General features: G+C 43.1%; 1 protein-coding gene across 2 annotated transcripts in view; it reads left to right on the top strand.

The window, feature by feature from the left end:
- Nucleotides 1-25,495, top strand: part of tbx15 (T-box transcription factor 15) — a 106,427-nt gene that overhangs the window by 59,469 nt on the left and 21,463 nt on the right. For both annotated transcript variants that reach the window (XM_038801965.1, XM_038801967.1), the window contains 2 exons: nucleotides 2,385-2,552; nucleotides 5,571-5,635. In XM_038801965.1, the coding sequence (XP_038657893.1) occupies nucleotides 2,385-2,552; nucleotides 5,571-5,635 (233 nt within the window). The remainder of the gene's footprint in view (nucleotides 1-2,384; nucleotides 2,553-5,570; nucleotides 5,636-25,495) is intronic.

The following is a 25,495-nucleotide window of genomic DNA, read 5'->3' as shown; positions in this document are numbered from 1 at the left end:
ACCCACTTTAAGCCCTCACTTCCACCCTATCTCTGTAACCCAATAACCCCTCCTAACCTTTTTGGACACTAAAGGTAATTTAACATGTCCAATCCACCTAACTTCCACATTTTTGGACTGTGGGAGGAAACCAGAGCACCCAAAGGAAACCCATGCAGACACTGGGAGAACGTGCAGATTCCGCACAGACAGTGACCCAGCAGGGAATTGAAACCTGGGACCTGGCGCCGTGAAGCTACAGTGCTAATCACTGTGCTACCATCATTCCCTTCCTGGTGGAAACAGCAAATGTCTTCATTTGATCTGACCTGAAATATTGCCTCCGAGGACAATGTCCCAAAAAATAATTCTACTGCCAAGTCCTTAGCACAGTCAATGGAAGGAGAGGGTCCCAATTTTTGGGCTGTACTCTTTGTAGGTTCCCGCAATTAAATGATTTGTATTCCAATCAACTATACACTAGATTCCACAAGGAAAGTGAACAAACCTCATTTCCGTCTGGATTGAATTACAGCCCAGCTCACAGAGGTGAAGCAGTCATGTTTTAATGAATTTTGCCACCAAGCCATAAGAATAAACATTTACAGAGTTACTTTATAAATGTAATGACATTCAAATATAAACTTGATGGCAGTTAAGTATGTCAGTACAATAATTTTAAACAGGCATTAGGTCATTATTCTGACACTCTACAAATAATTTTAATAATTGACTGCATAGGGACACATGCTTAATTTTCTTTGCTTATGTACAACAAGCTACAGATGGTCGCCATTTTCAACTAATTATATTGTCCAATGAAAATATAACATTCTTCCTGATTCGAAGTCTAGTTTCAACAGATGATTGAGGACTATTTATTTGTATTTACTGTTGCAATGGCTCCACTCCGAATACATTGGCCTGGAAAAGGGGCAATACCAATACTTGCTCTAGCCCGTGTCAGGCTGGCTTCTTGTTGAATTGATGGTCCAGCGAGTTGAGTGCCAGTCCTAGCTCATTGGAAACGCCTTCCTCTCTGTCCAGCCGCAATGCTACAGCTTCAGACGATGCTCTTCCATGTGATTTTAGCAGACTGGTTCTGACAGGAGGGTGAAAGAGGAGGCAAGCTTTCAACTGTCGCTGTTAAAAATAGAATAACTACAAGAGGCAACATGAAGGACCTAAAAGACAGATTGTGCGATTTAAACAAAATTACATTGACTGTCATCTGGATAGTTGGACTTGCTACTAAATTGTTTGGTCACGTGCGCCATGGTTTGTCAGACAAACGAGTCTGCTCTTTGACCCCAGAAAAATGACAAAGTGAATTTGGTAGCACAAATTTTTCAGGCCGGCGTTTGTCAGTGAAACAAGTTGACTACAATTAGGTAATGAATTCCGCAGGCATTTACAAGCACATTTCATTTTATATCCATACGGACGCATATAGAAACGGAACAGGATGACTAATAGGGAAGGGGTAGCTGGTAGAGTCTAGCCCATGCCATCCTGACGCAACACCCACCACCAGCCACGCATTCAACCCGTTAGTACTCCAGGCCTGGTTAATGATGCAATGTTCCGAGTGATGTGATTTTAAAAACAAACAAACATACAAACCAGTTTCATAGAATTATGCGTGGTACGGCTGGGAGCAACGTTTTCACTTTTTATAACCTTAGGATGTAATCCAGTTCACTAATGTTCAGAGGAGAGTTAATAACCTCGGAGGCCGATCATCGTTTGATCATCCGTTGGAGAGAGCCTGGTTAATGCAGATTTGAGCAAACAGCAATTGGATTGAGGTAGCACTTGTTCAGTGATAAAGGTCTCCCTATATTGGGAACAAGTCTAAAAGCAGATGAAGTTGTTTACTGTCAGTCGCATCAAGTTAGCAACACAGAACTTTCACTGATCACCCAGTCCCCAGTGCAGAAAGTCCCCGATCCGGTTTATCTTGCAACGGTGCACATTTCAGTGAAGGAACTGGCAGCTACCAGCACCCAGTGAAAAACTCAGATGTACCCTTTTGCCCAATTGAACCACATTGTTACCTAGACCCGGAAAGTTCTGATGTTAGAAATATATATACATTGTCTTCGTCTCTCTTCCTCCTCGCCCATTTTAATAATAATCTATTTTGTCGCATCATCGTATTAATTTAGTGGATTAACTGGGAAAAAATAGATTTTGTGAATTGCAGCCGAACAGTTCAATTTGCCTGTCTGACTGTAAGAAACGGGGACACAGGCCATGTTGTGAGGTTTTAACGAGGTTCCCGTGTTATGGTTCTTTTCATATTTCTATCCGCTTAAAGCATCGTTATGTTTATTCTGTTTCATTTGGCTCACCTATAACAAGGTTTTATTCTTCTCCACCTGAAACCCCAACAATTCGAACAGATAATTCTTCATTCCATGCACAAGTACCAGCCGCGGGTGCATGTGATCCGAAAAGACTTCAGCAGCGAGCTCTGCCCAACCAAGCCAGTGCCTGGAGGAGAGGGGGTAAAAACGTTCACTTTTCCGGAGACCGTCTTCACCACAGTCACAGCATATCAGAACCAACAGGTAGGCTCCCTGATGGCAAATATTGTGCGGAAAGAAAGGATGCGTTTTGAACATTCGTTGTGAAAAAGAAATATTTACAGAATCCATTGTTTGAAGTGCAGTGAGGCCCAATTGAAAGCGACAGGTATGCACCCTGTCTGGTACAAAATTCTTTGGGGAAAAATAGAATGCATGCGATTAATTTTTAGCATATGTTTATCTCAAAAGTAAAGTGGCTGCAATTAACCATAGCCGAACAATGGGGCGTGTTTCGTTTATATAAAAAAAATTGAAGATGGTCCGTGTTTATTTTTAAGGATCTGTTTTGCTGGCTCATCTAGAAACTGCACAGGATCATTCCAAAATGACAAACATAGTCAACTATTAATGCTGACCTTTTCGTTTATTGTTTTCACTGCCGACACTTTGGGTTCGAATTTGTTTAAAGTACATTTTTTGTTGTTTTGTTACCGATCGTTTCGGTATTTCGCAAAATTCAAGGTTTACTCTCCAGAGTAACTAATAGATATTTAATTGCTACAAGTGAAATTCTGGAATAACGGGGCGGAATAAACACACAAATACTTTTCATAATCGACACCTCCTTCACAGAGCGGCCTTTGACTGATCATCCAGACCGACAGGAATGTTATTAATGTAGCTGGAAAATGCTGTCTAGAAATCCTCAAATAATCCGCTAGACTTTACTGGAAGGCCAGACTTTTTAAATAAATGACTGAAGGAGTAAACACATACGTGTGTAAATATTTCCATGACGTATTTTTTTTAAAACAAAGGACGTTTCTGAACGCCGTTACATGTCAGAGTGAGACTTGTTCTGATAAATTTAGAAAAAACAAGAAAAGAACTATTCTGCTTAATTAAGAAAAATAACGCTTCCAATCACAGAAAAAGAATTTCGCTTGCATCTATCTGCACAGAGGGGCAATTCTCCCCAATCTGATTAGTTCCCTCACTATGCAACTGGATACATTTCCCAATCGGTTGCAACGCTTTGTTCGAGGCGAGGTTTCCCCATCGCATTCTTGGGTGACCCCCCCTGTGTCGAATGGCCGAACAAATTTGTATTTGACTGAGCAACAAGTGTCACACACCTTTATATCACCAACAGATCTACGTTTAAGGACAACCTGGCATTGCCGCAAGAAAAAAAACGACAATTTATTGTCCCTTTCATTTCAAATTATTTCCCCAACTAATTAACTCAGTACAGAGAGCACACTTAGTGACTCTGTAGCAGGAGCCAGCCGAATAATTTGAGGGCCATTTTTATTCTCTAACAATTAAAAAGCAACATGCTCCATTATTTTGCGCGCGAAGTGGGTTATTATGAAAGTCCGGAGGGCGTTTCTGGTCAGATATAAACTGCTTTAATACACAGTTAACCTCGCTGTAGTCGATGAAAAGTCATGACGCTCGGTCTGCAGTTGGAGCTTTAAAATAACCACACCATTTGAACTCATTCAAATTTTTAATATAAGTATTCATTTCTGCCTGATGGTGTCGTTAGTAAAATATTTAAACTAAAATACCCGTTTTAATTAAAAAGCGTCAAGTATTTGAGCGATGCGCGGTTATTCAAACATGTTTTGGAATTGAGGAACTCCACAGATTTTACCGTTTCCATTAAAACTCGACAACTTCTAATAGTTCATGCTCCCGAAAAAACTTGTTTTAAAAAAAACAAGTATCCATTTACAATCTCATCGACTAGGTTCATGAAACGGAATAAATCGTTGATCCCTGGGTCGGTGGACGATAGGAATGATGGTGCATCAGACCGCGTTCATTCTAACCGGGCTGAATTCCCTCACAAATCCCGTTTCCACAGCCAACAGAAAGGCCTGTCCACTCTTCCTGACAATCTCGTCACCTCCCTGTTAACGGCTTATACCTTTTCGGAGCGGCCACTGGGGGTGTTTAGCTTCTCAATATGTTAAATGTGGAGGTGGATAGTCGCTCTCAGCACTCCTGAAAGCAAGTTTGACACCAGACTTCAATTATAGCTTGTGCCGAATGGTGTGAGTGAGCTGCTTCCTCTAGGCTGCTTTTTACACTGCTGGCCTCGGAGCCAGAATTCGGAGGTGCTCTTATTACTTAACTGAAAACTTGCACCCGCCCCATGAAACCCCCTCCCACCCACCTCCCAGCAATGCAAACATGGCGATTGTACAACATACCTTCCTGTGCAATTCTGGATTGCAATCTGTGCTTGTTGCACTGTCCATGTCCCACAACAGCCGTGACATTTCCCCGAGCCGAAGATTGCGGGCGCTCACTGAGTGTCGATTATGTGCTGCAGTGGGTTGAAGGGTCCATCTCTATCCTGTCACTGGGGGAGTTTGGGAACATTCAAAAGCTGAAAGGGATTTCTTCCACCGTTTAAAAAAAAACAATAGAAAACAAAGTCAACAAAATAAATCAATGTAAACATTGAAAATTCCATTCAGAAGATTTTAAGGGCATATTTACCAGACTTCCGCATCCTTTTTGTCAATGATCAGCCGCCTAATTGCGGGAAAACTCCCTGAGACATTAAAGTGAGACTATTTCGAAGCGTTCAGTGTAAGTCAAACAGTTGATTGGAAGATAATGAATGCATTTTAAAATAATTGTGTGGTTTGTGTGAAGGAAGTAAAACATTTAAACGATAGTTAACTTCCTGAAAGAAACCCGCTTGATCTAAATTCAAGTTTACTGAAGGTATTTCTTGATGCCGATGCATCTGTTGTCCTCGAGATTATTTGAATAACTGCATCCTTTCTAACACAAAACATATTCCCATTTCCTTCGCTTTGCTCACGATTGAATGGGATGTTGTTGACTTTGCGAATTTATTGCATTTCCAAACTGGGTTTCATTAGAAAGGACGGGGGGGGGGGGGGGGGGGGGTAAAAGCGGCTCCGCAGATATCCCCATGTGTTCTTGCATCAAAACCTTCTCTCTCCCTCCCCTTCACACGCAACCCTTCTCATCTGGCCACCATTCTAAAGGTGAATTTGTTCCTCTGTTTCCTAGATCACCAGGCTGAAGATCGACAGAAATCCGTTCGCGAAAGGGTTCCGGGACTCAGGCAGAAACAGGTGAGGGAGGAGGTGGGGAAAAAAAAAACATCCTTTCGAAATGATTAATCCAAAATGTGGACGCCGAGACAAGCGCGTTGTACTGGTGATCCGACAGATGAGCGGGCTGTGCAGAGCAGGGGTGTGTCCACAGAGACCAGGCGATGGTCAGAGCAGCAGGGTGTGCTTAACCAGACTGTCCAGTTCTGAAACAGCCACAGTTAGACAGGTTATATTTGCAATGACTGTCCGGGGCCAATAATCAATCCTTCCCAGTCAGTCCCCTCTTCCCATTTGGAGCGAAAGCAGCAACACTCAATCCTGGCCATTCCTAACATTCCCTACATCTGGCTGGGATCACCCTGAGACTCCCCTGGTGACATTTGTATCCAGGCTGAAGAAAATGTGCAGACGCTAAGAAACATTGGATGCCTGCAAACTAAAAAAAAAAATTGCAAGTAAAGGTTAATTTTGAAAACAACTCGCTCTCATACTACTTTTTTCCTTAAAGCTTTCAGGTTGAGGGTGTCATTATTGACTTGCTATCTCATTCTGCCTTACATTGCCAGTGAAGCACATTATTACATTAAAGGCACCACCTATAAAAATATGTCAAAGCTACATTGGAGGAACTTTATCGATTTACCTGGGATACTGTGGTGGTACTAATTACACTGGACAAGGGTTAACTCTGACCTATTTCAGGCTGCAGATTATTTCACATCCGCGCAGAGAGGCTTCAGGTGTACATGAAAGTTGGAATAGCAGAATAAATCGGGAGTCAAATCCCAGTTTTCTAAACACACACACACACTCCTTCCTTCGTTAGATCAAAGAGCACAAGGATATTCTGGCACCAGGTACAGTACCAGCGCTGGTGTAAACGCCACATTTAATCAGCACGCTCACACCTTGTGAAAACTTTTTATTAATGTTAGGAGAAAGCTGAGCTTCCCCATCCCGCCGGAGTCAGGAGCAACGCCCTTTATACTCAAGCGCACACTCACATCAATGTAGTCCCAGCAACTGGCAGTAAATCTAGGGGAAGCTGTGGAATGCAAATCTCCACCAGTAAAGAGGCATTGTTCATTTGTTGCATTGTGTGAATGGCCGTGAGGCCTGGCCCAGGGGATTTTCCTGCCCTCCTTCCCAGGGGCATCTTCTGGCCCCGGATTCAATGGGAAATCCCATGAACAGAACGGAAGATCCCGCCGCCCGCGGAAGTGGCGGAAAATCCTCTCACACACAATCAGAACTCCCTCCTCGGGCGGGTAATGTGTGGACATTGCAGGCGGGAGCATATACATGTAACAAAAAAAGACCTGCGAAGTGGCAGAAAGGGGCATAGTGGAAATGTCACAGGGCTAATAATCCAGAGACTCAGAATCCCACCATGGCAGATGGTGAAATTTGAATTCAATTATAAATCAGTAACAGACGTTGATAATACAGATGAAATACAAAACTACCACTGGAAAGCTCGGGTTCTCCCTCCACAGAAGCTGCCTGACCAACTGAGTGATTCCAGCAGTTTCTGTTTTTATTTCAGATTTCCAGGTTCTGCATTTGTTTTCAAAATAATATTTTATTCATAAAATACCTGAAAGGAACATTACAAAGCATTTCAAATTAGTGCAATGGTATCTCCAATCTCTCGAGATCTGAATTGCTTCGACACAGTAAGGAGAACATTACAAGCATTCCAATAGTTTTGGTACAGAGTACAATGCTGTTCAAATTATATACATAGATCATGGCTTGGATTCTCCGATCCCGCGCTGGGTCGGAGAACCACCGGGGAGGGGGGGGGGAGCGTGAGAATTTGGGCAGCAGGGTAGCATGGTGCTTCACAGTTGCTTCACAGCTCCAGGGTCCCAGGTTCAATTCCCGGCTTGGGTCACTGTCTGTACGGAGTCTGCACATCCTCCCCGTGTGTGCGTGGGTTTCCTCCGGGTGCTCCGCTTTCCTCCCACAGTCCAAAGATGTGCAGGTTAGGTGGATTGGCCATGCTAAATTGCCCTTAGTGTCCAAAATTGCCCTCAGTGTTGGATGGGGTTACTGGGTTATGGGGATAGGGTGGAGGTGTGGGCTTGGGTAGGGTGCTCTTTCAAAGAGCCGGTGCAAACTCGATGGGCCGAATGGCCTCCTTCTGCACTGTAAATTCTATGATCTATGATCTATGACGTCGCTCCGATGTTGGGCCGCGATTCTCCAGCGACTGGAGAAACGGCAGCATTGCGCCCACGCTGTCGCTGCCGCGCTGGTCAGGGGCCGTTGAAAGTGCCCCCCACGGCGATTCTCCATGCTCAACGGGCCGAGTGCCCGAGTTCCGCCGAGTCCCGCCGGCATGGGTTACATGTGGTCCCACCCAGCGGGATCTCGGAGTTTTGGCTGTGGAGGCCGTCCTGGTGGGGGGGGCGGGGTTATCCGACTCGGGGGATGGGGGGGGGGGACCCATGGTGGCCTGGCCCGCGATCGGGGCCTACTGAACAGCAGGCGAGCTAATTCTGGGGGGGCCCATGTTCCTCTGCGCCGGGCCCCTATAGGGGCCTGTGCAGAGAGCGCAACCCACGTACATGCGCGGACCCGTGCCGGCCGTGGCACGCATGCGCGGATCTGCGCTGGCTGTGTTGAGCCAGCTTTCGAGTGCACAGCACTCCGCCGCTCTACTAGCCCCCAAAGAAGGGGTGAATGCCTCGGCCTGGAGGCCTGTTGACGCCGGTATTGCTTGCACTATTTTTGACGCCAGCGTCAACACTTGGCCGGGATTTCGGAAAATCCCGGCCCATGTTGCGTTCTTGAGGTTCTTCAACACAGTTACATTTACTATATGCAGTCAAGATAAAGCTTACAGTTTGTGGGGTTTTACATGGTTACTATCTCCTCAGTGTACATTGGCAGAAAGGATTTCAGATTTAGGTTTATTGTCATATGTACAGTGAAAAGTATTGTTCTGCGTACAGCCCAGGCAGATTGTTCCATACATGAAAAAAACATAGGACATACGATAAATACACAATGTAAATACACAGACATCGGGGGAAGCATACAGAGTATAGTGCTACAACAGTAGGGAAGATGCGTAGAGAGATCAGTTACGTCCATAAGAGGGTCATTCAGGAGTCTGGTAACATCAGGGAAGAAACTGGTTTTGAATCTGTTGGTGCGTGTTCCCAGACTTTTGCCTCTCCTGCCCAATGGAATAAGTTGGAAGAGTGAATAAGCCGGATGGGAAGGGCCTTTGATTATGCTGCCCGCTTTCCCAAGGTAGTGAGAGGTGTAGACAGAGTCAATGGATGGGAGGTGAGTTTGTGTAATGGACTGGGCAGTGCCATACCAGGCTTTGATGCAGCCTGATAGGATGCTTTCTATGGTGCATCTATAAAAGTTGGTAAGAGTCAATGTGGACTTGCACTGTGGCCCTTCCACATCGCTCCTTAGTGGCGGCTGCCCCAAATTTGAGTGTGTCCCTCAGACCTTGGAATATGCCAGTCTACAACACTGGTTCGAGGATAATATTTTCCTCCTGTATCAGGTTCCACGTGAACACTGACTACACCCAGCTCTAGCTCAGTGCCACCTATCTCCAGCCCTCTACTGTTTTATTTATTTGTCAGGCTATTTGTCTGACATCCTATATTGGATGAGCAGAAATTTCCTTCAGCAGGAAGACCAAAGCCATTGTCTTTGGTTCTTGCCACAAATTCCATTCCCTGGTATTTGACTGAATCCTTCTCCTGAGCAACTGTCTGTGTCTTAACTGGACTGTTCCAGCCTAGATGCCATATTTGACACCAAGTTAAGCACCTGACCCCTTACAAACGTCACCACTAAGACTGTAATTTCACCTCTATGATACAATCCAATTCCCGTACTACCTCAGTGCCTCTGCTGCTGAAAGCCCCATCTCTGTCTTTGCTACCTCTAGACTCGACAATTCCAATGCATTGTGGCTGGCTTTAAATCTTCCACTATCTATACATTTAAACTCATCCAAAACTCCACTGCCAGTTTCCTAACTCACACCAAATTTCTTTCAACCAACACCCCTGTGCTCACTCACTTACATTGGTTCCCGGTTAAGCAACACCACAATATCCTTGTCTTCAAATCTCTCCATGGCCTTGTCGCTCCCTAAATCCTCCTCCAGCCATACACTCTTCATAGACTTCATTGAATTTTACAGTGCAGAAGGAGGCTGTTCGGCCCATCGGGTTTGCTCCGGCCCTTGGAAACAGCATCTGAGATATTTGTCCAACTCCAATTCTGGACTCTTATCGACACCTATTTTAATTGTTCCGCCATTGGTGGCCCGGCCTTCAGCTGCCAAGGCCCTTCGAAGCCGAATTCTCTCCTGGAACCTTCCTATCTCTCCACCTTTACCTTCTTGTCTCTCCACCTATTTCCTCATTTAACACGCTCCTTGAAACCTATCTCTTTGATTAAGCTTTCGGTGAGCATCCTACTGTCTGCTTAAGAGGCCCAGTGTCAAATTATGTTTGCTAACACTACTGGAAGTACCTGGAGACATTTTCCTTCGCGTAAAGCATGATTATAAATTCAAATTGTTATTGTCATTCTCCTTCTTTGAATTAACTGCTTTGCAGTGACATAAATGTGGCACCATAAACATTTGGAGTTTGTTACCCTGTTGTAGCAATGGTATTGTAACTTTTGCCACTTTACCATTATTTTGTGTGAAATTGAATATCTTTAAGTTCTTAACTCCTCACAATGGGTCAGATTTTGCAGTCAGTGATGCTGCTGCTCAATTCAGTGACAGTCACTTACAAAGTTATGAAGGGCTTTCGAGTACAGTCTACCTCAAATCATATATGTCTGTTCCAGAGCAATGCCCTCTACAGGACATTAGTAACATGTGTGAGCAGGAAAAGAATGAGGTGATCAGATTGATGATTCCTCACTCAGACATGAGAGTCCATACCTGGAAATATAAAGCAGTTTGGATTTCGATGATGTACAGAAAGTGAAACAGATGTTAGGGAAATTACAGGTGGAATTGAGGGAAAAGGACTCAAGAAACAGACAGAAAAGTAAAACAACATAAACAGTATATTTTAAAATCCCAATTTAATTTTCTTCTGGTGGAATGAAACTCACCATTTGTAAAATTGTTTTTGTGGGTCAAGGAGGTTGACATCAGTAATCATCACTTACCACACACTATTAAAATCTCACACCCTACTGAATGCACCAGCTGTAACTTTCAGATGCTTTTCGATTATTTAAGATGTGGAGATGCCGGCGTTAGACTGGGGTGAGCACAGTAAGAAGTCTTACAACACCAGGTTAAAGTCCAACAGGTTTGTTTCAAACACGAGCTTTCGGAGCACTGCTCCTTCCTCGGGTGACCCGAGGAAGCAGTTAATTCAAAGAAGGAGAATGACAATAACAATTTGAATCACCTGAGGAAGGAGCAGTGCTCCGAAAGCTCGTGTTTGAAACAGACCTGTTGGACTTTAACCTGGTGTTGTAAGACTTATTACTAGATTATTTAAGACAAGGAATGTAACAACACAACTGAGGATCAGGGTATCTCCGACAGTAACTTCTGGCTTTCTTATTTTAGCTGCGCAAGTGTGAATTCCAAAATTTGTGATCTAATTTATTCTAGATTATCGATGCGTGCTGATCAACTGATCGTCATTTTAACACAAAATCTGGGATTTCCTTTTGCTAGTTTCAATGGACAGACTTTGAATGTGTTAGGCTGTTTGAATTATCTTTTTTGCAGAAAAATAATTCAAGCTTCCTTCACTAACAAATCACTCGGAATAGGGACAGCTGGACCGTTCAGCTCCATTTCCACTCCACTTTGCTGAGTCAGTTTGGATTCTGATTTCAGACACTGTCAGCTGACTACTGGTACGAAGCTTAAATTGTTTTGGAGGTATTGTTTTGCATACTGTTAAAGTGAAGGAAAGAGGTCACCTGGAATCTCCATCTCACATTTTGAGATGAGAGAATTGGTCCTTGCTCCAAAATCTGTCCTGCAGTTACAGACTCCTTCCCTTTTCTTGGCAACAGGTCTGGGACTAAGACAAACTGACTATCATTAAGACTGCCTATTTCCACCTCTGTAACACCACCCAACCTGTTCCCTGTCTCAGCTCATCTACCTCATTCATGGCTTCATTACTTTTAGTCTTGCCCATTCCAACCCTTTCCTGACTGATTTTCCACAATCTACCCTCCATAAATTTGAGGTCATCCAAAACTCTAGTACCTGTGTATTAATTTGCACCAATTTTAGTCCACAAATTACCCCTGCGCTCACTGACCTACTTCACTACCTGATCAAGCAACATCTTGATTTTTAAATTTTCATCCTGTCTTTAAACCCCTTTGTGACCTCACCCATCTCTCTAATCTTCTCCAGCCCCACAAACCTCTGAATTACCTGCTCTTCTCCAACTCTGGCCTCTTGCACATCCCTGGGTTGCCTCAGCCCAATGCACTGAAATTGATTCCCTTTGTCTCTCTATCCCATTTCCCTCCCTTTATGACACACTCCGTAAACCTACCTATTCAACTCCCATCCCCCAGCCGCGTGTTTCTCGGTGGCGGGAGGCAGCATGCTGCTCGCTGGTGGGGGAGTCTCTCTGTTCCTGCCACTGTCAATGGGTTTTCCCATTGAAGACACCCCACACCACCGGAAACCCACGGGCGGGGCTGTGCTGTCAGCGGGACCAGCGAATCCCGCTGCCAGCGAATGCCCCTGGAATTCCGGCCAATATTTTCTTATGTGGTGCAGTGCCATACTTGGTTTTATGGTGCTCCAGTATACCGCCTTAAGCATTCTATTGTGTTAAAGGTGTCATCTAAATATAACTTATTGTTTTTAAATATATGCCTGCACATTGGTTTCATTTATGCTACAGCCAGTATGAAACCAGATGGTGTGAGAATAGTAACTTGAGGTGATTGCACAGTTCATCCAGAATTTGATGTGCCATCAAGTTAATAACCTAGTTAATAGCCTAGTTACACGACAGCTTTTTGGATACACTTCTATTAAAGTTCTATATTAACAGCAACTTCAGGACTGTGTATGTTTCTACATATTCATTTTGCTTCCTCACATCGTTGGTTTTGTTAACTTCTCTAAGTTTTGTTTATGTCATCACCATTCCACGTTTAACAAAAAACTTTTGAGTGGAATGAAGGAAACGATATTAGATGTCAAATGGTCCTCATTGATCTTAACTTGTTCATCTTTAAAGTGAATCTTGGTGGTTATATTGCTTCTCTGTATGAGTTTCTATATCTAAACACTACATTGATTGGACTTTAAAAGTGAATAGATAGTTCCCTGCAGACGTTTTAATTTTTTTGACAAGCTAAAAGTAACCCCCATCTTTTAAGCATTAATGACATATTGAAAACACTATTAGATTTGTGTTTGTCCATAGCTCGTTCTTAACAACGGAGTTACAGTTACGAAATATAGATCCAGATGTCCTACAGAACCCGACATGCATTTGAAGACTGTACAGATGCTGTTGAAAGAAAACCCTACAGCAGTTTTTAATAACCTTTTGAATTTGGAACCTTTCTGCTTATATAGATCTGTCATAATAGATTGTGATAGAAACCTTTTTCTAATCTATTGTTCAGGGATGGATTCTAATGTGCTGAAAATGATTTGAAATAACCAGCACCGAATGTACTGAAGTGTATTTCTAGTGATTATAGAGACATCTGAAAGAACAATTTAACTGTTTCATAGCTTTAAATATCTAGTAATTGATGTGCAGTACGCAGAATATTTCTGCAACATACAAGCTGGTATTAATTTAGTATCGATCAGATGATGCCTATGCCAGATAGTCTGCGATGTTGCAAGTTACCCTGCACCCACAAATTTAAAATGGTAATATTTCTCAAACCAGTTTGTAACTGAAATGAAACTCTAGAATTATTTTACTCTCATTGTGTGAGCTTCATGAATTATCGGCTAGACTGCTGGGTGGAGCATAATTATTTTACTGGGTGGGGTTGAAATCGTGAGTACTGCTCTCTCCTCACAAAATACACTGTTCTACTCAGACATTTATGGTTCCAGGTTGATTGTATGGACATAAATCCCCCCCTGTTCACCTCAACCAGATATTACAGCGACAGAAAATAAGTGGTGGATATTCAATAGGGTGAAACTGTGGGAGGAAATGCTCCCAATCGAAAAGAGAATGATGAATATCATTAGTAGAGATTTGCTTTGAGCAGCCAAGTCAACAGTTGAAGTATTTAAGTAATGTCCAATATCTATAGTATTAAGATGGAAAAATTCCACGAGTATCTTTATTTTTCCATTCTCGGTTCTGGAAAGAACACATTTTGACTCACTGCATTAATCAAAGTTTTACTCTTGGGGAGTTGTCTTTTCATGCGTTCAAGACAGCTGTCAGCCAGCACTTTATTATTATGTTCATTTCTATAACTTTGTTCAGTTTCTTCATTCCTTGGAAAACATTTGTCGAGCGCACGTTTCACTGATTAAAATATTCGGCAGCATCATGTACTCAACTAAATCAGAAAGCTTTGTGCATAAAAATTACCACATTAAAGGAGGAAAGCAATAATTTATTATTTACCTGAAATAAATTATTTTGTTCAAAAGAAAAAGGAATTAATTTTGAGAAATGTTGCCTTGCTCACTGACAAATAATTGGCTTAAGGATTCCTTCAAAATACGTTGCTTGCTAAATTTAGACAAGCGATTTCTTAAAAAAAATGTCTTGCCTTTTTTCAACCAAGGGTTGTTTGTAAATTCTTTAGCCTGAATTAATTGAGTTGTTCTGCAGGCTTCTCAAAAAGTAACAGGACCGTTACTTTCCATTCAGAGAGCTGAAGTGTGGAGTCTGAAAGCTGTTTCCCATTGTTAGGAATGAGGAATGAACTGTATTAATGGTTAGATGGTCAGTGTGATAGGCTGTTTTTGATACACGGGGCCTTGTATCTCATTGGAAGGGAGTTTGTTCACTCACACAAGTGTGCCTACTATCAACTGAATGAAATGGTATTGATGAAATTCATGGCTAAGGTGCGTTGCATAATGGTTCCAGTGGGCAAAGCCAGATTAAATATCCAAACAAAATTGCAAAAGTAAAATTTGTTCACAACTTATTGTTTGATGTTCATCGATATTTGTTTTCCTTCCGTTTGGTTATTAAATTATTTTGTTACATGTTTTGGCAGCATCATATTTGTGATCAGACAAATCTGGACATTTCCAGTCCTTTATCTTTTGGAATGTGTGTTCCTAGCTTTTGAACAAAATAGTTAGGTAGGTTTACTGTGAGACACCCAATTCCACCCTATTAGCAGTCAACCTATGGAAGGAATCATCAATAGTGCAATTAAGTGACACCTATTCCCCCATAGCATGCTCACTGACACTCAATCCGGGTTCCATCGTAACTATTCAGATTCAGACCTTATCAAACATGGGCACAAGAGCTGAATGGAAAAGGAGAGCAGATGATTTGTCTCCAACAACCTTTGTGCTAAGCATGAATTCAGCGAGTGGGCAGATTTCCCCTGACTCTCATTGGCTTCAATTTCATTCGGGCTACTCTGCCACACTTGGTCAAATGCTGCCTTGATGTCAAGGGCAGTCACTCTCACTTCATCTCTAGAATTCAGCTCTTTTGTCTGTGTTTGGACCAAAGCAGCAATGTTGGCAGCAGTGAATGGTCCTGTCGGAACCCAAACTGAGCATTGGGACTACATTATTGGTGAATCGCTACCACTTTCTTGCCAGCCACTGACAGCTTCCAAGACTTCACTGATAATTGAGAGTGGCTGAAGGGGCAGCGATTGGCTGCATTCGATTTGCGGACAGGCCGTTCCATGTAATTTTCCACAATGTTGGTTAGATGCCAGTGTTGGCAGCTTTCATAACTGGAGATAGCGGGACTGCAGAGCTTTGATCTTATCCATTGGTATGGAATGACCGGTGGGACAGAACATACCTAGTGACGATGGTGAAAAGTCTAGGAATTAGATTGTACAGTATGATTCGGTGAATATGTCAACTTATTGTTTGACTGGTCATTGGGACAACTTCGGCACAAATGGCACAAGTACCGAGTTATTGAAGAGAAATTTGCAGGCTCCACAAGGCAGTGGCCTCTGTTGATGCAGGGTGATTCATCCAATTGTATTTTTATTTTATTGTTATGTAGCAGTTGCACACCTGAAATGAAAATCGCTTATTGTCACGAGTAGGCTTCAATGAAGTTACTGTGAAAAGCCCCTGGGTGGCTTGCTTGGCTATTTCCGAGACATAAGACCATAAGACATAGAAGCAGAATTTGGCCACTCGGCCCATCGAGTCTGCTCCGCCATTCAATCATGGCTGATATTTTCTCATCCCCATTCTCCTGCCTTCTCCCATAATCCCTGAGGCAGTTATGATTCAACCTTTGTGCCGTGCATTTGAAGTCACATGCAGACCAGACTTGGTAAGAGTGGCAGTTTTCCTTCCGTGAAGGACATTTTTATGACAATCTAAGAGTTATTGCTGAGACTCGCTTTTTATTCCTGGATTCTTTGTTAAATTTAAATTCTCCCAGCTGCCATGGTGAAATTTGAACTCATGACTCTGGATCACTTGTCCAGTAACATTACCACTGTGTGACCGTTCTCTTGGTCAAATTACCTCTACTTCATTGATGCTGGGCCAAAACTGTGGAATTACTTGCCTAACGGCATTGTGGGAGCAGTCTCATGACAAGAACTGTACTTAAAAAAAAAACACCACCCCCTTCTCAGGTCAACTGTGGATGGCATTAAGTCTTATGATTCCCATAGTGACCGATAATATTTTGAAAGAGATGCATTTCTCAGGGACCGATGAAAATAAAAGCCAAATGACCCTAATAGTAGCTGCCTTACTATTGGCATAGGTAGCAGGGTGGGAGTGGGAGCCCCATTTTTAAAACTTAAATAGTTAAAGGACAGGAATGAAGTGGGGGGGGGGGGGGGGGGAGCGGGAGACCGATCATGGAGTGGGCCCCCTTTGGTTGAACACCCCCGTCCTTCTGAGCCACCCCCCTCCCCCCACCCCTCTACCTAACCTACCCATACCCTCCTGATCGAAGATCCCAGATTTACTTACCTGCTCGGGGGCTCCATGGGTCTTGATCTTCTTTTGCTATAACTTGGGCAATTGCCATTGATGCCATCCTGGTGTTACTGCATTCACCGCCAGCTCCCAAGGGTAAGACCTCCGCTCCAGTGAGGGACGCCATGTCTGACTCTGCCCTCATTATGACAGTGGGGCAAGTTGGAGTGGAGTATATTGGCTTCATACTGACATGGCTTCCGGTAGGCCTTTATTATTCTGGTAGGCCTTTATTGTGTTTCTGGGAGGTGGGATCGGTCCTTGGACTCTAGATTGCTGATATTCCTTTGTCAGGCTCCTTTCCTGGGCCTCTTCTTGCTGTTGGCTGTCCTGAAAGAATTGTGTCCTTTCGATCAGGAGGTTCTTCCAAATAGGTCTCTTCTGAGAAAGAGTCTCACAGGCGTTGACGTCTATGTTGCATTGTTGAGATAAGCCTTCAGGGTGTATTTGAACTGCTTCCTTTGTCTTCTTCTTGTTTGGGAGCCTCCATTGATCTGGGCAAAGAAGATTTGCTTTGGAAGTTGGGACTCTGACATCCTAAGCAAATGGCCGGCCCAGTGGAGTTGGTTTTGGATGATCATGGCCTCAATGGTGGTGCTCTTCAGTCCTTCAAGGATATTGATGTTAGTACGCCTGTCCTCCCAGCTGATACGGAGAATCAATCTCAGGCAGTGTTTATTGTACCTCTCCAGGGTCTTGAGGTGGCATCTGTGTGTAGTTCAAGTTTTTGAGCTGTATAAAAGAGTTGGAAGGACAATCACCTTGTACACGAGGGTTTTTGGTGTCAGTATGGGTGTCACGACTATTAATGACTCTCATCCTGAGGCATCCGAAGGAGGCACTCACGGATTGGATCTTTGCATCAATGACAGCCTTAGAGTAGAGGTTGCTTCCAAGGTATGGGAAATACCCATGTTTGGTAAGCTTTCTCCATTGATCTTGATGGATGGAGAGGCAAGATCATGCCCTGGAGTGGGTTGGTAAAGGACTTGAGTCTTCTTGAGACTGAGACTGATTCTTTGGTATGCTTCTATGAAGGTGTCAAGCATGGCTTGGAGATTCTCTTCTGAGAGAGCGGAGGTGACAATGTCATCTGCATATTGAAGTTCCACGAGCGACGTCAATGTCATTTACTTCTTGGATTTTCACCAGTTGAGGTTGAAACATTTAACGTCCATCCTGTAGCCGATGTCCACTCCACTGGGAAGCTTGTTCTAGACAAGGTGAAGAATGGTGATGCTGAAGATGGAGAAAAGAGTGGGGGCGATGACAATCCCTGCTTGTCTCCAGTCTTGACCTTGAAGGTTCCTGTCTTATATATTTCTGTTGGTGAGGACTGTCACTGACATCTTGTTGTGGAGGATTTGGAGGATGTTGATGAATTTCCCTGGACCGTCCACCTTTGACAGTGTCTTCCATAGCTCTTCCCAATTGACTGAGTCAAAAGCCTTGGTCAGATTGATGAAGGTCATTAGAGTCGTTGATGTTTTTGCTGGCATTTCACTTGAAGTTTCCGAGCAGTGAAAATCATGTCTGGTGTTCCACAGTTTGGTCGGAAGCCACACTATTTTTCCAGAAGGATTTCTTCAGAGATTGGGAGAAGGCAGCTAGCGAGGATTCATGCAAGTTCGGCAATGGAGAGTGAGGAGATTGCTCTATAGTTTCCACAGACCGTTTTGTCTCCTTTCTTGAAGAAGGTGGCGATGATGACATCCCTGAGGTCGGCAGGAATTTTGTCTGTGTCCCAGATTTTCAGGAACAGCTGATGGAGATGATGAGTGATCTCTTCTCTTACAAGTCTGAAAATTTCTGCCGGAGTCCCGTCCACTCCTGTGCCTTTTCCATTCTTCACATGTTTAATGGCAGCTTCAATTTTATCTACGCTTAGTGGGAGTCCAAGATAATCTTTGATGGGGAATTGGGGGATTTCTTCAAACGCGTCCTCATCTATGATTGTATCATGGTTTAAGGGTTCTTTTCTGTGTTCTCTCCATCGAAGGCCGATGTTTTCTCTGTCTCTCCTTACTTTGCACTGGTTTGAGACCTGAGGTATTGGGTCCATTTTTGCCTTGATAGCACTTGTTAATGAAGTCTTGGATGGAGAGAAATGTTCTTTGAAACTCTGGATGGATATGGCCTCCTGCCGAGAGCCCTCTTCCTGTCCTCCCTCTTCAAATATTTTGTCCTACTCTGTGCTGTCTCTGATTCTTTTCTCCCTGTCATGCTGAAGGTAAAGGGAGGTAGAAACAGTAGCACCCATAACTGGAAACAAGTGGTGTGCTAGTAGAACCCTTGATTACCATGTATCAATGTACTCCATGTAGACTTCACTGACCCAGCAGTATAAACAACCAAATTTTTCCATTAACTAAGCAATGAGTAGAAATCAGTCAACAACCAACTTAAAAGGAGTTGATGATGTTTTTAAATAGCACAAGGGTGTTTTGTGTGTGTGTGGGGGTGGGGGGGGGGGGGGGGGAGGGGGGTGGGGGGGGGAGGGGGCTTGCTCCTTCCTGCTACTGAAACTGTGTTCCGTTATGTGAGGTTACGATAGCACATTCGCTGGAGCACTGGGGTTGAAATGGCACTGCTAGGATGGAATCAGCATTAAATGCTGACCCAACATCACAATCCCCCAAGTCTGCATCCATCTGGTGCTAGTGTCAACCAATTCAGCAAAGTAATGTCCAGCGTGGCCTCCTGCAGAAGTGTGCACACCCATGTAGACGCTATATTGGACCCGAAGCAGCATTCATAGAAAACAAAGTGCTATGCATCTGAATTGTACAGCCCACATTTCTTAAAGCATGGAAGTATTTATTAAATCCTCAAATTATCTATTTTTTAAATGTTAGACTGGTACTCCTTTAGTCTGCTGCAGTGACAGTGAACTGCAGAAAGAAGGATTCTGTGCAGCACACCAAACTTTCAGAGTCCTGGAGTAAACAGGAAGAGATAAAAGAAGGGTTAGCACTTTTCAAAATTTGGATCATCATAAGTGGAAAAACTGGGTTGAAAAGGCTGAATCATAAAACCCTGGAAAATTAGTCAGAATCTTCCTACCCACATGGATTCAGATTTATACTGGGTGTCTCCCAAGTGCCGAGCTCATTTGTATCAATCTTAACTCGCTCCTTGCGTACCGACAGAAATAACATTCTGCATGGGGAAAGCAAACAAAAAAATGAAAATGTCAGAGTCAGAATGAATGACATTAAAAAACACTTAATAAAACCTCTGTAGCTCTTCTCAGATCCAAAATATTTGAGGATGGAAAAGGAAAGAGACATTACCCTAATACATAATACAGGATGCATGTGGAACCAATTAAACAGCCAATATTGAAGAAATCTTTTTGTTGTTCTCATGGAACCCAGTAAATGATTTACACCAAGCAGAATTTTTTGAAGGGAAAAGAACCAACACACATTGTTACAAAATGAAGACCTGTTACTTTATGAGTTAACTCCTTTATGCCGAGCTTCAGGTGACATGGCAGAGCTGAAAAATGCTGATATGAATGTAAATACAAATTGAAGTTAATCTAATTCTGAGGAAAAACTAAACTTGCTGCTGAAATGTGCAACAAGTTGGCCGGATCTTTTCCCTTGGGTCCTAAGTGCACTGAACCAACGAGCCGCAGGCACTGATCCATCAATGCTGCTGACTCTGTTCTATGGCTCTGACACTGGCTATGTTCCTCTGGTAGATCCTGAGTATTGTGGATGCCAGTGGTGCTGCTGTGTTCATACTAAACTTGCAAGGACCATTGTTTAGCGAAAACTGAGCCATGCATGCACGGAGCAGGCACGGTTTAGTTATTGCCTGATGTGAGCCATTGCCGGCATTGCAAGCAGCCAAAATTGGTGACCTGGAGCAAGAGTTATGATTGAATAATCAAAGTGCCGAATGCTTGTTCTGGGCGGTGCCCCTGGGAACACTGCAGTCACCGACTGGCTGTCTATTGGTGACTGACACAGGAAGGGATTGGGCCCAGGAAAGTGCAATCCAAAATCAGCCAGCCTAATCCTGATTTTACACTCAGAAATCACCTGTACCAATTCCTTCTTCATCTTTTTATTGCCTCATTTTCTAACCAGATTCTCCCTCCATGTGTTTTAATCCAATTAACTCATCAGTTGTTTTTAAATGGAATAATGATGGTTGCTGAAATCTGGAACTCGCCGAATTCCCTGGCATTGATTTATATGAAACAAATGCAACTTCCAACAGTTCAGGTTCAGAATGTGTCAGCTACTTTGAACTGAACCATATTAAAAGCCGAAGACAAGGCTGGCACAATCATCGTTTATTTGAAGGTCTAGGTTTTGTGCTTCAGAAGATTTTTCCCCAGTAATTTTGTGATACAAATTGTAAAAAAGCATTTTCCTTTTTTTAATTATTCTTTCACGGGATGTGGGTGTACATGATATGCAATAAATAAAGGGAGAATGTGGAAGCTAACAAGCTCAACAATTTGAGAAAAATAACATTTTATTCCACTGGAATCATCTAACATCAGCTGACAGAAAGTATGCAAAAATAATCAACAAAAATTATGTCAAATGATTACAATGCAAAGATTTGTCAGTGCTTGCAACATGCAAGTCATGAGACTGATTAAAAGCAATTCTACATTTCAGCAACAAATGAATCTGTTTTATATATTTTTTTAAAGATTTTGATTTAAAAAAAATAAATTTAGAGTACCGAATTCATTTTTTTCCAATTAAGGGGCAATTCTCAATCCACCTCCCCTGCACATCTTTGGGTTGTGGGGTTGAAACCCATGAAAATACGGGGAGAATGTGCAAACTCCACATGGACAGGGACCCAGAGCTGGGATCGAACATGGGACCTCGGCACCGTGAGGCAGCAGTGCTAACCACTGCGCCACCATGCTGCCTAAATTTAGATTGATTGTCACGTGTACCGAGATACAGAGAAAAGTATTGTTCTGCGTACAGTCCAGGAAGATTGTTCCATACATGAAAACATAGAACATACAATATTACACAATGTAAACACAAACATAGACATTGGGTGAAGCATACAGAATACAGTACTGCAACTGTAGAGAAGATGCGTAGAAAGATTAGTTCATTCCTTAAGTGACCATTCAGGGGTCTGGTAACGGCAGGGAAGAAGCAGCAGAATTCTCCATTGGCGGGAACCTCCAGTTTGCCGGCAGCACGCATGCCCATGTGTGTCCCGATGGTGTAGGGTGGCCACAATGGGAAACCCCATCGGCTGACTACGGGAACGGAGAATCCTGCTACCGAGGGGAAGCGCCGCACAAGAAAATACGGATGGCAGACCTGAGAATCCTGCCAGCCTGTTTTTTAATCTATTGCTGTGTATTCTCAAATCTTTGTATCTTCAGCCCAATGGAGGAGGTTGGAAGAGAGAATAACAGGTGGGTGGGGTCTTTGACTATTCTGCCCGCTTTCCCAAAGCAGTAGGAGGTGTAGACAGAGGTGCCTCCATGTTCATTGTAAGTAAGATGTTGTTATAACCCACGAGTGGGAACAATTAACTTCCCCGTGAACTTTGCAGAATACGAGCTCCCACTTAAGGGGGGAGGGGACCTCTAAACAATGTATAAAGCCGGCCACATAGGCACCGGCGAGGCCGACCCAGTTTGGATCTGCCGCATGATGTATACAATAGTGACTGTAAATAAACTAAGTTGCTTTGACCTATTCAGTGTGGACTCTTTCGTGTCCTTATAAAAGGTGTAATGAATGAAGCTTACTGACAAATATGACGATATCATGGAGGCCTAGAATTGATTACTTAACATGGCAATTAGTCAGAAGGTCAATTCAACCTCGTAATTGTATGTTTGGAACTTGTCGTCATGTCCCACTGAATCATGCAACATCCAGTGAGTAAAAAAGAAGCTGGCTAAGGGAACTGTTACAAATCGAGGACGATGGGAGTTCTACAAGATTGATAAAAAATTGGGATAAAGCTTCAGATTTGGGCACAACTGGTAATACGGGGAAAATTGGGCTTGAAGTTAGGCTGGTTTTCTGAAGTGCAGTGATGATTCAAGTTTCTGGTCAAACTCATTTGCATAATCTTGCACCAACTAATTTGGGGTATTTTCCATTCTTCCAATGTGGAACAGTATTAGTAAAAGTATTAGTTAATTTAGTTTATTTAATGAGGCAATGGAAACACATTTCAGCCAAACAGGTAGCTTAGTAGAACACAGTTGTTTATTTTTGTTCCCTTAGTGAATTTAAGGGTGGTGACCGCGTGCAAATTTATCAATATAGCTTAAAATGGGTTTGTAACACAATGTCATCATTTTTCATATGTGTCAGTCCATGATCAGTGGGTAACCTGATTTTAAATCACTGAAAATAATATTTAAACAAAAAATGATACTCAGCCATTTATTAGTTTCATTGCTGTGCAGTTGTCAGTCACTTGATAAATAAAGTATTCTTTAATATTTAAAAAATGTTAAGAACCCTTCAATGCTTTTAAAAAAACCTTTAATTTATTAAGTTTCTTGGATGGTCACATGGTCAGTTTCATGGGGGTGCGGGTCAGGTGCGGGGTGGTGGTTAGTATGGTGAGCTGGTGAGGGAGCCGAAAGTTTTTAAAACCAGCGTTACAGATAGGAGAAACTGGATTAATGCTCAATGTAATTTGCGGTTAAAATTCTTAATCTTTTACACTGCCTTGGCCAATTTCCATCAAAACCACCACAGACCAACAGAAGCATTAAGCTATTTCTTTCTGCATCTTTCACTAAGTTTGTGTATAGCTAGTGACCGAGTGGAGTGAAAGGATTCCTAACTTCCAAACTCCAGGTAACTTGCATTACTCTCTCCAGAGAGACTGACAACTTTGTAAAAGGTTTTCTAAATGACCAATGAAGTATATTGAAGGACAAAATCTCATGTTTCAAGACTTTTACTGTAAGCAAGTAAAATAAATAACGATGGAATATTAATTAACAGGCAACTAATACACAAAACTAAAGAAAAGATACTTTAGCAATAACTAATTAACAAAATTGAAATATACGTCTTACAACCCGTCTAGCTCTACATGACACTTTTGGCAGGTATGTCACATTATAAGAACAAGTTCCAAGTTACTCTCAGCTTTCCAACAGGCTCACTTATTCCTGCCATGCTCAGTTGAAACTTCCAGTGTCCTTCAAAAATCATTTTATTTAGTCTGAGTCCCCTCGACTTGACCTTCTTAGCAAGGCCCACCACAACAACTCCTTGTTTCTTAGCTCACCAAAATGCTTGACAGTTTGGTCCCCTTCTTTCTGAACAGAAAACCCACTCTTACAAGCATTCTGCTTGGCTGCTAACACAAAATTGTCTTTCTCGGCTCTTCACAACAGTAGCAACCTTGTCTCTCATTGTTTCATGCAAACATATGAATTAGGAGCGCAATAGGCCATTCGGCTCCTTGAGCCTGCTCCGCCATTTAATAAGATCCTAATTGATCTGATTGTGGCTTCAACCACTTACCCTGGTAACCTTTCACTCCATTGTCATTCAAGAGTCTATCGACGCCAACTTAAAAATATTCAACAACCCTGCCTCCACCGCTCTCCAGGGAAGAGGGTTCCAAAGGTTCATGACTCTTTGAGAGGAAATATCTTCTAATTTTCTGTCTTTTTAAAAATAAATTTAGAGTACCCAATTCATTTTTACCAATTAAGGGGCAATTTAGCGTGGCCAATCCACCTAGCCTGCACATCTTTTGGGTTAGCATAGTGGGTTAAATTGCTGGTTTGTCATGCATAACACAGCCAGCAGCGCGGGTTCAATTCCCATACCAGCCTCCCGAACAGGCACCGGAATGTGGCAACTCGGGGCTTTTCACAGTAACTTCATTGAAGCCTACTTTTGACGATAAGCGATTATTATTATTGTGGGGGCTGTGGTGAATCACAATCCTAGTAATTCACACTGTGTTATATTGTATGTGTTGTGTCTCTGTAAGCTCGGTATACGAGCAGTTGCACGGCTCTGCCAATAGGGGGAGATGAGGAGTTTGTACTGGGCTCCACCTTTGGCTCCGCCCATGGTTCCGCCCATGTCTCCTCCCACTAACTGGAAGTATAAAGATCTGGAGTTGTGAGCCTGCTGCCAGTTCATCTCGTCGCAGGCAGGCTAAGTTGTAAGACTATTAAAACCACTGTTCACTTCCAACCACGTGTCTTGTGAATTGATGGTCACATCAATGGCGAAGCCCCCACAGAATGTGCAAACGCCACATGGACAGTGACCCAGGGCCGGGATCGAATCTGGGACCTCGGCGCCGTGAGGCAGCAGGGCTAACCCACTGCGGCACCATGCTGCCCCATTTTCTGTCTTTAATGGGAGACGTTTATTTTTAAATTGTGTCATTTAGTTTTAGTCTCTTTCACAGGGGAATCATCCTTTCAGCATCTGTCCTGCCAAGTCCCCTCAAGATCTTACATCTTCTAAACTTCAATGGATATAGGCCGAACCCTTCTAACCTTTCCTCCTAAGATAATATCCCAGGTGTCAGTTGAGTGAACCTTCTCTGAACTGCTTCTAACCAGGAAGCCATGGTGACACAGTGGTTAGCACTGCTGCCTCATGGCACCAGGAACCCGGGTTCAATTCTAGCCTTGGGTAACTGTCTGTGTGGAGTTTGCACGTTCTCTCCGTGTCTGCGTGGGTTTCCTCAGGGTGCTCCGATTTCCTCCCACAGTCCAAAGATGT

The sequence above is a fragment of the Scyliorhinus canicula genome, chromosome 7 (assembly GCF_902713615.1).
Source record: "Scyliorhinus canicula chromosome 7, sScyCan1.1, whole genome shotgun sequence".
Classification (NCBI taxonomy): domain Eukaryota; kingdom Metazoa; phylum Chordata; class Chondrichthyes; order Carcharhiniformes; family Scyliorhinidae; genus Scyliorhinus; species Scyliorhinus canicula.
The sequence above is the reverse complement of the archived record's forward strand: the minus strand, read 5'-3'. Positions and strand labels throughout refer to the sequence as shown.